General features: G+C 41.8%; 1 protein-coding gene across 5 annotated transcripts in view; it reads right to left on the bottom strand.

The window, feature by feature from the left end:
- Nucleotides 1-15,538, bottom strand: part of LOC135101331 (mitochondrial adenyl nucleotide antiporter SLC25A23-like) — a 33,806-nt gene that overhangs the window by 15,578 nt on the left and 2,690 nt on the right. For 2 of the 5 annotated variants that reach the window (XM_064005172.1, XM_064005171.1), the window contains exons 2-3: nucleotides 14,517-14,643; nucleotides 11,858-11,945 (exon numbers count right to left, since the gene is read on the bottom strand). In XM_064005172.1, the coding sequence (XP_063861242.1) occupies nucleotides 11,858-11,945; nucleotides 14,517-14,643 (215 nt within the window). Of the gene's footprint in view, nucleotides 1-3,018; nucleotides 3,366-3,770; nucleotides 4,011-8,755; nucleotides 9,439-11,857; nucleotides 11,946-14,516; nucleotides 14,644-15,538 lie in introns of those variants that run through there. The other 3 variants (XM_064005173.1, XM_064005176.1, XM_064005174.1) reach the window with 3 other exon arrangements.

The following is a 15,538-nucleotide window of genomic DNA, read 5'->3' as shown; positions in this document are numbered from 1 at the left end:
AGATGTAATAGTAGTAGTAGTAGTAGTAGTAGTAGTAGTAGTAGTAGTACGAGTAGTAGTAGTAGTAGTAATTCACCGACATAACAAAATGATAAGCTGATTTTAATGAACTTTTAATTCAACACCCACAAAATATCAGATTGAATTTATAAGGGCGCTTTCTACGCTTCAAGAATCAATTAATACCCAAGCTTCGTCTATACTCGTAGCCAGAGAGCTTCATTCAGGACCCTATTGCTGCGGTGCCTTTGCTATCAGTCACACTATGCATGTCACTCATCAGAAAGCAACACTAACTTTATTCGTCCCTGTTTAATCTAAATTATGAGCTGTGCTATGGTGGACAGGGAAACTAATTTTTTTTTTCTTTTCTCTTTTCATGGACGATGGGTTCTTGCCAAGGGCAACATAAGAACAATAAAAAAAAAAAAAGACACTGAAGTTGCCAGTCCCAAAGTAGAACTGTCAAAAAGAAAACCTAAACTAACAAGAAAGGTCATGAACCAACCACTCGCAGCCAGAAAATGAAGGCAGCGCAGTGAAGGAAATGTAAGGAGCGAGTTAGTGGAGTAAAAGGAAAGCCTTGGGATGGCTGGCGGGGACAGGGGAGGGCGGGATAGCAACGCCGCGCCGCAACGTCCCTAGACACGCCAAGGTCTGGCTGGAGTGGTGACCGGTCGATACATCATCACCATCATCAGCACCAGCACCAGGAACAGCAGTAGGCTCTCACTGTGACCCAGATCCGCGGTTACTAATGGGGGAGAGGGGAGGGAAATTCTGGGTCATGAGAAGACCAATCATACCAGTTATTTTTAGAGTGGGGTAGGTTAGGTCAGGTAAGTTGGGTTTAGGTAGGTCAGCTGTACGTACGATTTGCTTCTAGCAAGCAAGGTTAGGATGCCTAATAGCATTCGCTTCTAATATAACCTAGATTCGTGGTTAGAGAGGAACGCGAGGGGAATCTTAGGTCATACAAATGTAAGCCACATCTGCTAGTTTCATATGCAGGCTAGGTTAGGATAGGTAAGGTTAAGTCACTTGCCTAATGTACGTGTGTAGGATTCGCTTCTAATATGACCTTCTAATATGACGAGGATATAGAGGAACACAAGGGAAGTCTTAGGTCATACAAATAGCAATCATGCCCAGCTATTTTTGTGGCTAGTTAGGTTAGTATAGGTAAGGTTAACACAAAGCCCACCTAATGTACTTTCATCCAAAATAACGTTTCGCACCCAGAGTGGCTCCATTGAAGTAACAAAGCAACATCATGTCATTAGCAGTCAATGGGTACGTGTGGTGACATTATGCAATCAGAGAGCCCAACACCACGTGCCGGGAGTGACGAGGTACATCACGACTTCAGGAAAACCTCGCGGAGTACACAGTGAGAGAGAGAGAGAGAGAGAGAGAGAGAGAGAGAGAGAGAGAGAGAGAGAGAGAGAGAGAGAGAGAGAGAGAGAGAGAGAGAGAGAGAGAGAGAGAGAGAGAGAGAAACAAGCTGGCATGGGTATAGGTAATAAAAAAGTTCTTTCTACGCTACAGAACAGGCATAGACTGCAGCAGAAAAAATAAAATAAATAAAAAGCATGAAGTAAAGCTCTGACAGATGAGGAGTGCCTCGCCTACTGCTGGCACTCGCCCACTTCATCCTCTAGGATGCAATAATTATCTTCCAGTACCTGCTATTTTCGCCACGCGTCCATATTACCCATTGAATCTCCCCCCTCCCCCTTCGCTAATGTCTTTGTTATTTTTTATATATGAGGAACACTGGCCTAGACTTACAAAAACTTGAAAAAAAGGACCCAATGAGGTGCCAGCCCCTAAAGGAAAGGGCCAAAAGGATTATCCAATATTGTAGAAGTGTCTTGAAACCTCTCTCTCTTGAAAGTTATAGGTAGGGGGAAATACAGAAGCAGGCAGGGAGTTCCAGAGTTTGCCAGTGAAAAGGATAAAAGACAGAGTACTGGTGGGCAGAATAGGGGTGAGAGAAAGTATACTTTAATTGTTATGTATAGGTACTTTCACGAATGAGCAATGTTTATAGATTGTAACTATTATATGATGTCACTTGCAATTGCAATTGCATGACCCGTATTCTGAAACGCTTTGCTCTCTCATCACGACTATTTTCAAGACCAGAGAGATGATCAGCCAGATTCTCAAGTGTTTCTCCTATACATCATGTAAAAATCTTATTAATCGGTCAGTAGAACCATAAAAACACTCTTAAATTTTAAAACCGTGCAACTTCAAGAGGCTTTTGAAAGTAATCGAGGTGCGGGCATAACTGTTTCAGAATACGATCCTATAACTCAGTATCGATAAAACACGACTTTCCCTCTCTCCCCCATGCACACGTCCCCTCTGAACATCTCCTCCCCTGGGTGTCTTTAATAGCGCCGTGTTAGGATAATGAGATGCTGACCCAAGAAATTTATGCTAACGATTTCCGTCATGTTGGGTTAGGTCAGGTTTAGGAGATATGCAGGGGAGAGGAAATGTCTGGAGGGGAAATAAATGATGGGGAACAAATCAGGAGGAAGGAAAAGCCCAGGAAAAAAATATCTTACACTCATTACTTTCAATATCATGTGTAGGCATAATAATATAAATAAATAAACAAAAATATCCGTATTAAAAGGATCCTCTCATTAGAATCAAGAGACTACCAACAGACGTAAGAGAGTCACGAACGCATGCTCCTTTCCCTTCATGTAGGTAGTCTGAGGGGAAACTGGCATGCTTGCAGAAAACAAGAGAAAAAAAAAATCATGCATTTGAAGTTTTGCTAGCCGATGGAATACGTAAACGAGTCGTGTATTGAATAACATTATTTACACAGTCGACACGATCTTTGTGTAACCGAAAAGCAGAAAAAAATAAATAAATAAACGAATAGCAAGAGGCGGTGCATGACAAGAGGAAGCGCAGGTGTAAGAAATTTAAAGAACGCAGCGAGCGAAAAGCGTGCCTCCGTGCAGAAGGCGTTCAGTACACGAATACACATACTTGCTACAAATGCACGGCTGTTCAGGCGGGCTCTGCGTGATGATGCGAACGAAGGAGTTGGAGATCTCGATGATGTGGTCCAGTGTGTAAGCGACAATATCCTCTGCCACTTCTGTGATTATTTCCTGCACGGTTTCCTCCTTCTCCTCCTCCTCCTCCTCCTCCTCCTCTTCCTCTCCCTGGTCTTTCTTCTTCCATGAGCCAAAACCAAAGTCCTTCATGGCGACCAGCGGGATGAGATAAGACCTTGCGCCTCTCACACTCCAGCCGCGGCCGAGATCTGCCTGGTCTCATTCCATGCAGGCCAACAAGCAGCACTGACGGTGGTGGCGGTGACGGTAGGACATGAGCGGGCCTGGGAGACATGGTTCCATGCGAGAGGGCGCCGAGGGTTCCCGCAACACGGTGTGGCACTGCTTACTGAAAGGTGGAGGCGCGCCGGTTGTAAGGAGGATTCAGTCGCCACATGACAGGATGCTTGCCGCGCCGCACCCGCCACCCACACCCACACATTCTGCATTGCCACACCTCCACGACTGGCAGTATTGAGCCGCCTTCCTCGGCACCACTATCAACATTAATACTGTTCCCGAGCAACACCGAAACTCTTGACACGATCCCCGGTTGTAGTAGTGACTGTGCGATATGGAATGAAGTATCAGTCACACGAATAAATCGACTGGAATGTTTACGTTACACATCGGGCCTATAGAACATGTGGACTGCCACGTTGAGGCGATCAAGATATTTACCCGCGGGCAGATCGCCACGTTCTGGGCCCCGCACGGCCAGCCAGTCGGCAATGCTGACAGCGGGGAGTCACTACCTCACCTTCTGTCAGATAGGGAGCGACTAGTCGGTCACTCACAAGCCAGCCCACCGCTCCAGTCTCGGCATAGGAAAGGCCAGTGTGTGGCTGCTTCCTTGCGCCACGCACCGCACAGAAATGCCTCTTCATGTCACCGGACCGCCCCAACTGCACCTCTGACCCTGTGACGCAACTTACGGCATTATACACGTATCATCTCTCTCTCTCTCTCTCTCTCTCTCTCTCTCTCTCTCTCTCTCTCTCTCTCTCTCTCTCTCTCTCTCTCTCTCTGCAAAGGAACGCCAAGTCTGCATTCGACACTAACGAAACATAAAACGATATAAAAGCAACATCAATTATTTATTAATTTATTTATATCTCAACACCACACGGATCCAAGAATATTTTGTCGCTTTCTCTTTGTATACCTCGCTTTGTTTACTCTCCTGCTGTCTCGTAACTAACACACACACACACACACACACACACACACACACACACACACACACACACACACACACACACACACACACATACAGCAGGACAAGATTGCAAGCCTTCACTTCCAGCCAGGAAGGACTATCGTTGTTCTTCAGTTTGACTCAGCATTCTCCAGATACCTTCAGTATACCCTAGATGTGTGCCAGCTTACGCCGAACTTTCTCCTGAACAAAGACAATGACGACAATATTAACTATAATAATAATAATAATAATAATAATAATAATAATAATAATAATAATAATAATAATAATATGGAGAAGTATGATTATCTATCTACCCATCTATCTATCTTCCAGGCCGGCAATCCCACACAGGGTTGCCCAAACAAAGCACCACACACACACACACACACACACACACACACATTCATTCACATTCTTAGCTAACCCCGATGGTCCCTATTGCAAAGGGATATTCTAGTGGACCACTCTACATACTACACACCAGTAGTAGTACTAGTAGTAGTAGTAGTAGTAGTAGTAGTAGTAGTTAGTAGTAGTAGTAGTAGTAGTAGTAGTAGTAGTAGTAGTAGTAGTAGTAGTAGTAGTAGTGGTAGTAGTAATGATGATGATGATGATGATGATGATGATGATGATGATGATGGTAATAATAATAATAATAATAATAATAATAATAATAATAATAATAATAATAATAACAATAATAATAATAATAATAATAACAATAATAATGGTGGTGGTGTTGATGATAAAGTAACCTGACAGGAGACTTGGCACAGGGACCGGTGATAAAATCCTCTCAGAGCGAACATCATGACAGACCTTTGACGAGGAGCTATAACGGGAGAGGCCAGCCAGCAGACCCAGACCTCATCTCTTGGCTGCAGGCAGGAACCAGGTGACTGCCAGCACACGATGAGGGCGCCAAGCCAACCACCGTGCAGCAAGGGTGTCCTCACGCTGTGTTATACGAACTGGCGAAACATTCTGAGCCTCCACCCGTGTTTCGCCCAATCCTAACACCCTTGCCACCCGCCAGTTACTTAACACGCTCCCCGCTGCCTCACTCGCATGTATTTGTATGCTATGTGCGACAAAGATGTATTGCCACTTTATTAATAGCATGTGTACGTCATAGTTGCTTTACATCTAGTGTTTTCTTTGTGTGATAATTCATTCCATGTGTAGATAATTGCATTTATTAATTTATCAGCGTGTGTTTATGTGTGTTGCGTGATGTTTTGTTGAGTAATACGCGTGCTCGTGGTGGCCTTGGCGCTGACCAGAAAACATTTGGCACCGCGCTAAGGCCGGCAACATAGAAAAGTGTGGCGCATTATAGGTACTAGTGAGGGGGTAAACTGCGTCGCGTAGGTCCAACAGCAAAGCGCGCGCGCGCGCACGCCTACACACACACACACACACACACACACACACACACACACACACACACACACACACACACACACACACACGGAAAATACTGAAATGGGAGGATCACAAGGCTCTTGGCCACGTACCAAGACCACATGACCACACACACACACACACACACACACACACACACTGATGTAACAACATTGTGACACTTGCTGAGTCATCTTCCAAACACACATACATATAAATATAGGTACACTTTCCCGAGACAACTGGCAACGTCAGTTTACTAGTATTTCCTTGGAAAGGGCATCAACTTAGAGAGAGAGAGAGAGAGAGAGAGAGAGAGAGAGAGAGAGAGAGAGAGAGAGAGAGAGAGAGAGAGAGAGAGAGAGAGAGAGAGAGAGAGAATTTATACTTTCTCCCTCACTTTACTTTGAACGATCCACGTCTTACTTTACGAAACATCAGTGTCGTTTCTTATCACCACTCTTCTCACCACTCATGGTCAAGGAGACTGTATGATCTTCAATGTACACTTTCAATACAGCATTCTGGAGGGCTACACTTCCCGAGGTGAGGTTGACTGGACACCTGAGAGAGACTAGACGATAGGATCATACTCTGAAACACTTATGTCCACACCTCCACTATTTTCAAAACACTTATGGTGAAGTTACAAGTGTTTTTAAGAGTGTTTCTAGGGTTCTAGATTAATAAGATTTTTTTATATTATTAACGGGAGAAACACTCTTGAGAACCCGGCTAATCGTGTATGTGGCCTTGGACAATAGCCGTGGTGAGAGAGCAAAGCGCTTCTGAATACGGGGCCTTACCAAGCAGGGATTATTATCAAGACGGGATGGGATGGATAGAAGAGCTTAAGAAAGACAGATGGTATCTGGCAGAAAGATCGAAGTCCATGGGAATGTGTAGAGTACTGGGCGTCACTCAAGATACTGGGAATAACGTCGGAAGAACCTGCATGGCCTTGGGAATAATCTGGTAAATAGTGACGTCGTGGCGAGCTTTATGATAAGGGGAGATGATAATGGCGATGATGATTACAATGACAGCCTTACGTTGGTTGACGCGGCAAACGGACGAAGCTCATATCTATTTATCAGTCTGCTAATATACCTTTTTTTTTTTTTTTTACGTGCAAATTGGATGACATCTGCTTAAATCAAGAGAAACGTTATTAAAATTCTAAAGTTCAAAACTAAAGGTTTCGTCAGATTAGCCAATCAAGTTCCGGTGTTAATTGTTTTCATCCTCCTCACTTCAAATACTGTTGTCAAAAGTCATGACGAGGAAAAAACAGGGCCCGCATTTTGAAACGCTTCGTTCTCATCACGACTATTTTTAAAGGCCACAGGGATGATTAGTCACGTTCTCATCACCGTTTTCCCCATTGATGATGCAGAATCATTTTTAAAACTAACACTAGAACCGTCAAAATGTCCAAAGAACCCCAATAACTTCCACTAGAGTAGAGCCGGTTAAACTACCACCGCAACCTGGGAAATATGAGGGAAATATGAGAAAAAGCACTATCATCCACTACAGCCAGTTAAAAGTGGCCGAGTTGAGACGACCTAAAGTTTGAGAATGCAGTTACAGCCAGACTTCCAGACATTACCAGTCAAGGGCGGGCATTCCTTTCCTAACCGACCACCACCACCACCACCGCTGCTGCCACTGCCACCATCACTATTATTAGCACACTCAACTCCTTTCCCGCGCTAACTAAATTAGTTCCATGATTGTGAAAAAGAAAATCAAGCAGAGGCAGCAAGAAGTCGGTAAGTGGGACGCAATGGTGATGATGACTTAAAGCAGGTGTCAGGATATTTTGTAAGGTATATGCCAGTCTATTTATGTACGTGTTAATCACTAAATCTCGAAAGAAAACGGGAAAATTTATTAAGACCACGGCGTCACCTATATCTTTCATTTATTTCCCCAATTTGGAATATTTTATTCTACTGTCCAACTTATCAGACTTATCTAATTTTGGCCACGATGCAACTTGTCAAGAACTTATATATATCATCCTTTCCTCTGTACTTAGATCTGAGAGAGAGAGAGAGAGAGAGAGAGAGAGAGAGAGAGAGAGAGAGAGAGAGAGAGAGAGAGAGAGAGAGAGAATTCTGCAACGCTTTCTTCTCTCATTAAGGACTATTCTCAAAAGCCACAGGGATGATTACTTGGCTTCTCATGGGTGTTTCTTCCCTGACACTGATGCAGAATTCTTGTTAAACTATTAGTGTAATCATGAAACACCCTTGCAATTCCTGGCAGTATTCATCAGAGTTCGTTAAAAATAATAAGGATGAGATGGCGAATCTTGAGGAATATGGGACGGAGAGAGAGAGAGAGAGAGAGAGAGAGAGAGAGAGAGAGAGAGAGAGAGAGAGAGAGAGAGAGCAATACAAGACCAGTGAACTTTGATGTACAGTTCAAGATCACAGTAATGAACGGCTCTCAATAAAACGTTTGGGTTTGACTTGCTGCATAATCTCTCTCTCTCTCTCTCTCTCTCTCTCTCTCTACGCTTTTTATTATGTGAATATGAAGGAATACACATTATGTACAAACTACTTCCTCATTGTACCTTCATTATACTTTTGTATTAATTGTATTCGATTTCTTAGCAAATAATTATTAATGTTAAACTATTATTGTTATTATTATTATTATCATTATTATTAATATTATTATTATTAAGAAGGATTTAAACCAATAAAGGCAGAGCGTCCCCAAGAAAACTAGTACTGCCCAATCGGTTACCAAAATCTATAGCCAATGTAACGCGCGGAGCGAGCAAAGCCTGGTAGAATATAACTTTCGTGAGAGTATAATTAATATTAATCGAATGAATATATAATTTGCTATTCTACTTCGTATTCAACCTTCACAGTATGATGTAGAACATAAATCACATGGATGATACAGTATTTGGTGATAAAAGATGAACTACACTAATCATAGTCGGTTCTTGGCAGTATAAAACTTCCAACGTTTCATGCATATACACATGTTGGCTTGCCAGCAACACCTGTGGCTGGAAGACTGTGCACATTACCTGCTCTGGGACTGCCGGCGCTGGCGGGCCTTGAGAGACATGAATGGCATGAAAGTTAATCCACATTGAGTCCTTGCACAAGTTTCTGCCGATCCATACACCATTACTAACACTCCCGCCGCGGCGCCACTACGCCCACCGAGGCCTGAAAGTGCCCTTGCAGCAACATTATGTTGAGGAGCCGCGGTTCCCTCCTGAAAGTGATCATGGTGTGTGGTGAGCGAACTCTGGCCAGTCCGCAAGGGATCAACGAAACCCATGTCCTGGTGGTGTGTCCTCCGGGCGACAGTGTCCTCTGTCTTCATGCTTCACTTGGCGTAGGCACACTCGCTGGCACCGCGCACTACCACCACAAGAGCTGGGACCTCACTGCCAGGAGCAGCAGGAAGCGACAAGTGAGGCCAGGCGCCGTCCCAACATTACTCAATATGCCAGACAGTCCACACCCGGCTATCGGGAATATTTTGCATACCCTCAGCACAGGACTCGCCCCCTCATCCCCTCACTGCAGCTGTGCACCAATGAGAAAACATCTCCCAGCTTGTACTTTTAGTGAGGGGCAGTCGGAGATACGAAGATAGCGGAGGACTATTTATATCAACGAATCAACCAATGATAATGTTACGAGTCATCTTGTAATGTTGATCATTATAAGTAGATATTAAAAGAAATAATACACGTTTTAATAGCATCGTTTCAATACCAATCCATCGATTTATAAGACCTACAAGAAAGGAAATTCTCTCTCTCTCTCTCTGCACGGAATCTTAAAATATCTCGTGCCTTCCATGTATTATGACATCATACTTAAGTGAAGTCAAGTATTTGAAAGATGAAAAAGGTAGGGATGAGGAAATACTATCTCCCAGGTCCATGAGAGAGAGAGAGAGAGAGAGAGAGAGAGAGAGAGAGAGAGAGAGAGAGAGAGAGAGAGAGAGAGAGAGAGAGAGAGAGAGAGAGAGAGAGAGAGAGAGAGAGAGAGAGAGAGAGAGAGAGAAAGTTGACATCAATGGATCAGGCAAACTCAACAATGAAAATGCGATATGGAAACTTAAACACTATTATAGCTTGCCTTTCCACACATTAATTTCTGCTGTATCATCTCTCTCTCTCTCTCTCTCTCTCTCTCTCTCTCTCTCTCTCTTTCCCCTGAAGTGAACATCCCATCCACAATATCTAACTCTTGCATGTCACCAGGCTCAGTTTCCCCATCACAATGTAGCCAACGCCACTCACTACACCTAGAAAGACTTAACCTAACCTACCCTACATAGTCCCATGTTTATCTCTATAATGTATACTCCAGTTTGTAATGTACAGCACACTTGCTAAACCATTCATCTCAAGTAAAATGGGCAATATATGGTTGAGGTGAGAAATATATACTGAATAACCCAACATCCTCCAGATACTCAAATTTCTAGCATCAAGAAAATTAACAGTTTTCATTCTCTTTAAGACTAAATCTAAACATAAATACTTGTAGTTCCTTTACATGTCCCTGGTTCAATCCCTGAGATGGCACCTTTCTCACAAACCTAAGATTCATCTGCACTACCAGACCAGCTGCTTAGTATTTCCATGTACTGAGTATGTTCTGGCTGTGCCCTAATTTGAGGCTATACAAGTTGGTATGCCCTGGTTTGAGGTGGTACAGCTTATATGTTAAGCATCCAGAACCAGAGGGGCAATGAAGCCATATAGTTAAGGGATTTTCTAATGCATGGGCTTCAAAACCTTGTGCTCAACACTTAAAATTGTGTTTCTTTCTATTCACACTCAAAATAGCTCAACTTTGGTGGGAAAAACAGCAGATTAGGAACCACAACCCGAGAGCAGAAGGGCAAACAACTTAGCCAATAGGGAAGCAGCTCGGGTTACTTGACAAATCACAGGTGCTTGATGAACTCAATACTCCCAAAATCCACATCCCCTCTTGCCTCATGACTATTTTACAATAGCTCCATATTTCATTCCTTATTTTACATTCAATCTGGCCACCAGTAAGAGTGAGAAAGAATCTCCTAGAACCAGCAGAAAGTGGCTGAAGCAACCCAACCGGTGAAAGCAGGTATAGATTAAGTAAGCACAAGACAGTGGTGAGAAGTGCACATTTTCAAGATTTCAGTTCTGGCCCACATAATGTAAGTACACATTTGTGCTTAGCACTGATGAGTTATCCCAGGAAAGCTGGAGGGGAGAAACCACAGCAAAAAAGAATAAAAATGATAAGACAGTAACATTGTGGTTAGAGACAGGGAAGATGATCAACACCATTTAAAAGACCAAAGACAAAAATTATTGCATAAAAATTATCATCCACTCCAAATGGCATGGTACCTGAATGAACGACTGATTTGTTTCTTTGAGAGCAATGTGATGTCTATGAAAATTCAGGGATCGGTGAAACAGCAAATGGAACAGATTGTAAAGTTGCTGAATGAGTGACTTGTGGTACACTGAACAGTTTGCACATGTGTTAAGAGTGACTGAGAATGAGTTTGTGAGATAAGTGTGGCTGAAAGACAGGGAAGAATGAATGCCAGATGAGAGACAAGACCTTAACCATGTAATGAGGTTGTGGTAGAAATGGGAGAAAGATGGAGTTTTCTATCATGACCAGTCCCTTCAAAGAAATAATCAGAGAGAGAGAGAGAGAGAGAGAGAGAGAGAGAGAGAGAGAGAGAGAGAGAGAGAGAGAGAGAGAGAGAGAGAGAGAGAGAGAGAGAGAGAGAGAGAGAGAGAGAGAGAGAGAGAGAGAGAGAGAGAGAGAGAGAGAGAGAGAGAGAGAGAGAGAGAGAGAGAGAGAGAGAGAGAGAGAGAATGAAATGATTGGTATTAATAGATAAATAGATAAAAAATATATTGTTATATTTTCCAACAACTACCAGTCCGGCAATCACAACTGACACACATTATGTATATAAATTTGTGGATGGCTGCATGTCTTTACTGGCATCCCATTCCAAAATGTTCACATGTAGCTCAGTAAGAAAGTCACAAATAGGAAGGAGTGGAAGTAAGGAAGCTGAGATGGGTGTAAGAAATAGTACATATTATAATATGCTTTCATCAACACATAACACAGCTAAGTACACTCACCGCTTGAGGAGTCGCTTTGCTTCATCATGATCGATATCAATCCCCAATCTGTGGAAGGATGATCTTAGTTCCTTCTCATCCACACGACCTGTAAGGGAGGAATGAATAAGATAAATTAAGTTACACATAGACTACCAAGGGAGGCAATTATCAAAATACTGCAGCAAGCACCACATTTCAGCTACTAAAGGAATGAGTTGCAATCCTATCCATCACCACACATCTGCCTGAAGACTGAGTGCCCAGTGGAGGAGTTCCAAAGTCTGAAAGAGGACAAGGTTTATCCATTACACTAATCGACATCAATAATGAGCCATTTTGCAACCATTACACGAAAACATGTCACATACAGGAACTGAACTGCTCATATCTCAAACTATATTTAGTGAATTCTTCTAACTCCCTCTCACTGACTTAAGCCAACCACAATGAAGGTAAATTAAAGACATGACCTAGACAAATTTCTGGAACAATGTGACTTCTTTCACACCTGAAGCTGGCAGATTATCATGTATTATCAAAGCATCAATGTAAATAAAAAATTTTTTACTGTCTTCCTATACACCAAGGCAGCATCTTCACCAATGGGGACACCTCAGACAAATTTGAAAGTACTGTCTGGGCAGGGAAAAGTGGAAGCTCTCCTGTTGTGGTTACCTTCTTTGGGGGATGTTCCCAAAGAAAGCAAGGAATCTGAGATAGATGGATAAATAAAAGCATTTCTGAAAACAAGTAAGCATGAGATAAGATGCTATTCAATAGTAAAAATCAGGTAACAACTCTTTTACATATATACAAAAGATGTATGTTATAAAGCTGACTGTATATGAGTATGGTATATTTCACTAGTTTATGGCAGAGAACAGAGGCTTTAACAAAGATTGTAAACTGAAAACTAAGCATGTATGAAGTGGGAGGAACAATGATAGGCACAACAAAAACAATGGCAGAGTATCAAGGATCACAGAAGACATGTTTTCTTATTACTATTAATAAAATAACATGGTATAGCAAGTTTTGCTAAGCTCTGATCATGTGATAAATCAGATAGTCAAGGAAGAGAAATGAGAATCAATAAGAATAATCAATATGAATAAAACTGCTGGTGTGGACTGAAACAATGTCAGACAGATGTAAAGGCCTTGTCCTCAAGTGGACTTGTAAATGTCCATAAAAGAATGATAGGAATGATTTATGAGTGAAAACAGGCCACCACAGTACAGACATGATTTTGTACACACACACACACACACACACACACACACACACACACACACACACACACACACACACACACACACACACACACACACACACACACAACTGTCTGTAAACATCCAGTGCCAATGATAAGAATGATAATAATGATTAATGATAAATATAATCCTGTCTCAACCTTACACACACACACACACACACACACACACACACACACACACACACACACACACAAACATTGTGCATGCATATCAATATTCTGGTTAAATAATGAGCACGCACACACACACACACACACACACACACACACACACACGACTAATTGAGCTTTGGCTCGGACCCTGTACTAAACAACTAGGTAAACAACTAGGTAAATACATTGTGCGTGCATATCAATATTCTGGTTAAATAATGAGTTTGGAGTTTGAATCTGAAAGAAAGAAAGAAAAAAAAAAAAAAAAAAAAAATATATATATATATATATATATATATATATATATATATATATATATATATATATATATATATATATATATATATATATATATATATATGAAAAACAATTCACATTTTAATCAACAAAAGGATAAGAAATATTTTCAGTTCCATAAATGATGACAGCATATTCTGGTTATTTTTACCATGGTAAGCCAAGAAAAAATAAAAGGCAGAAAAACAGCAGTGCTGTAAGAGAATTAGAACTGCAGCTTCAGAAAGCACAACACACAACACTTTAATTTCAGCAATAATAAATTCGTGGAGAAAAGCTCAAAAGTTGTGAGCCAGTTTTCCATTTCAAGTGGGTAATGAGACACACAAGCAGATAACTTTTTCTTAAAAAATCACCAATTACTGCACACATAAACAAATATATAAAAAGAAGGGTAGGCTTCAACACAAGCAAGTCTTCTCTTGTCAACTTGGCCTGTGGTAGCTAGTACCAAGTAAATACAGTATATACAAATAAGAATGTCTTGCACCTAATTAATATTATTTTACAATGCTATGCCATTTAGAGGGTCAAGAAATGCTGTACATCTCCACCCATTCAGAATGCATACTTGTCCTGGCCCCACTACTGCTTACTGGTGACATAATGTCTCCTTCAGAGAGAGAGAGAGAGAGAGAGAGAGAGAGAGAGAGAGAGAGAGAGAGAGAGAGAGAGAGAGAGAGAGAGAGAGAGAGAGAGAGAGAGAGAGAGAGAGAGAGAGAGAGAGAGAGAGAGAGAGAGAGAGAGAGAGAGAGAGAGAGAGAGAGAGAGAGAGAGAGAGAGAGAGAGAGAGAGAGAGAGAGAGAGAGAGAGAGAGAGAGAGAGAGAGAGAGAGAGAGAGAGAGAGAGAGAGAGAGAGAGAGAGAGAGAGAGAGAGAGAGAGAGAGAGAGAGAGAGAGAGAGAGAGAGAGAGAGAGAGAGAGAGAGAATGGGGAGGGGTAGGATGCATACCATCACTGTTGGCATCAAGTGTGTGGAAAACCAGTAGTAATCTCTTCTCATGTTCCTGAACATAGTTGACAAACTCAGCAAGTGTCAGATCGTTGCTCTTGTTGACATCTGCCCTCTGGATCAGCAGCTGTCAGAGGGAAGAGGAGGTACAACAGGTAAATGATGGGTAAATAGTTTTAAAAAAAGAGTAAATAAATAAATTAAAAAAAAACTTGTTCAGATGCCATTCAAAACACTTATGTATATTATGATGCTGTATAAAAAATACAAAGTTAAAAGGATGGATAGAGAACTGCTTAGCAAGTTCCCAAGAAATTCCAAAAACATATCATTATCTCACTAAGTCTCTGAAACACTTATGGTTATAGTCATGCAACATAGCTACAAAGATAACACAATATCTCAGTATTTTGTCTATTTCTTTGTAATTCTCTTTTTTTCCAGGCCACATCACTAGACTTCTTTTCTTTATAATAGTGAGAGGTTATTTGATGAGGTGTCTCATATGGAGGCAAAAGAGTAGGAGGAAAGAACATTAACAACATAAGATAGGCAGACACCACAGTAATATATTCCAAGTGCAAATTCCAGCAAATAGTAAAGTGAAAAGGCTATGACCTCCAAGGAGACTAGGTTTTGCCCAGCCCAATGTTCAAACCCATGTCCTCTCATCCTTACACATGGCTATTACTACAATAAAATATTTCAAAACTTGAATCATACTGAAATACAGAGAGCAAGTGTTTTCAATTCTCACAATAAAGAAAACATGTTGTAAGAGGAATCTTATGCTTTGGAATGACCTCTCTCAACATGTGGTGTGATGCAAGCAGTTTGTCCAACACACACACACACACACACACACACACACACACACACACACACACACACACACACACACAGAGAGAGAGAGAGAGAGAGAGAGAGAGAGAGAGAGAGAGAGAGAGAGAGAGAGAGAGAGAGAGAGAGAGAGAGAGAGAGAGAGAGAGAGAGAGAGAGAGAGAGAGAGAGAGAGAGAGAGA

The sequence above is a fragment of the Scylla paramamosain genome, chromosome 6, assembly GCF_035594125.1.
Source record: "Scylla paramamosain isolate STU-SP2022 chromosome 6, ASM3559412v1, whole genome shotgun sequence".
Classification (NCBI taxonomy): domain Eukaryota; kingdom Metazoa; phylum Arthropoda; class Malacostraca; order Decapoda; family Portunidae; genus Scylla; species Scylla paramamosain.
This window is presented reverse-complemented; position numbering and strand designations above follow the sequence as displayed.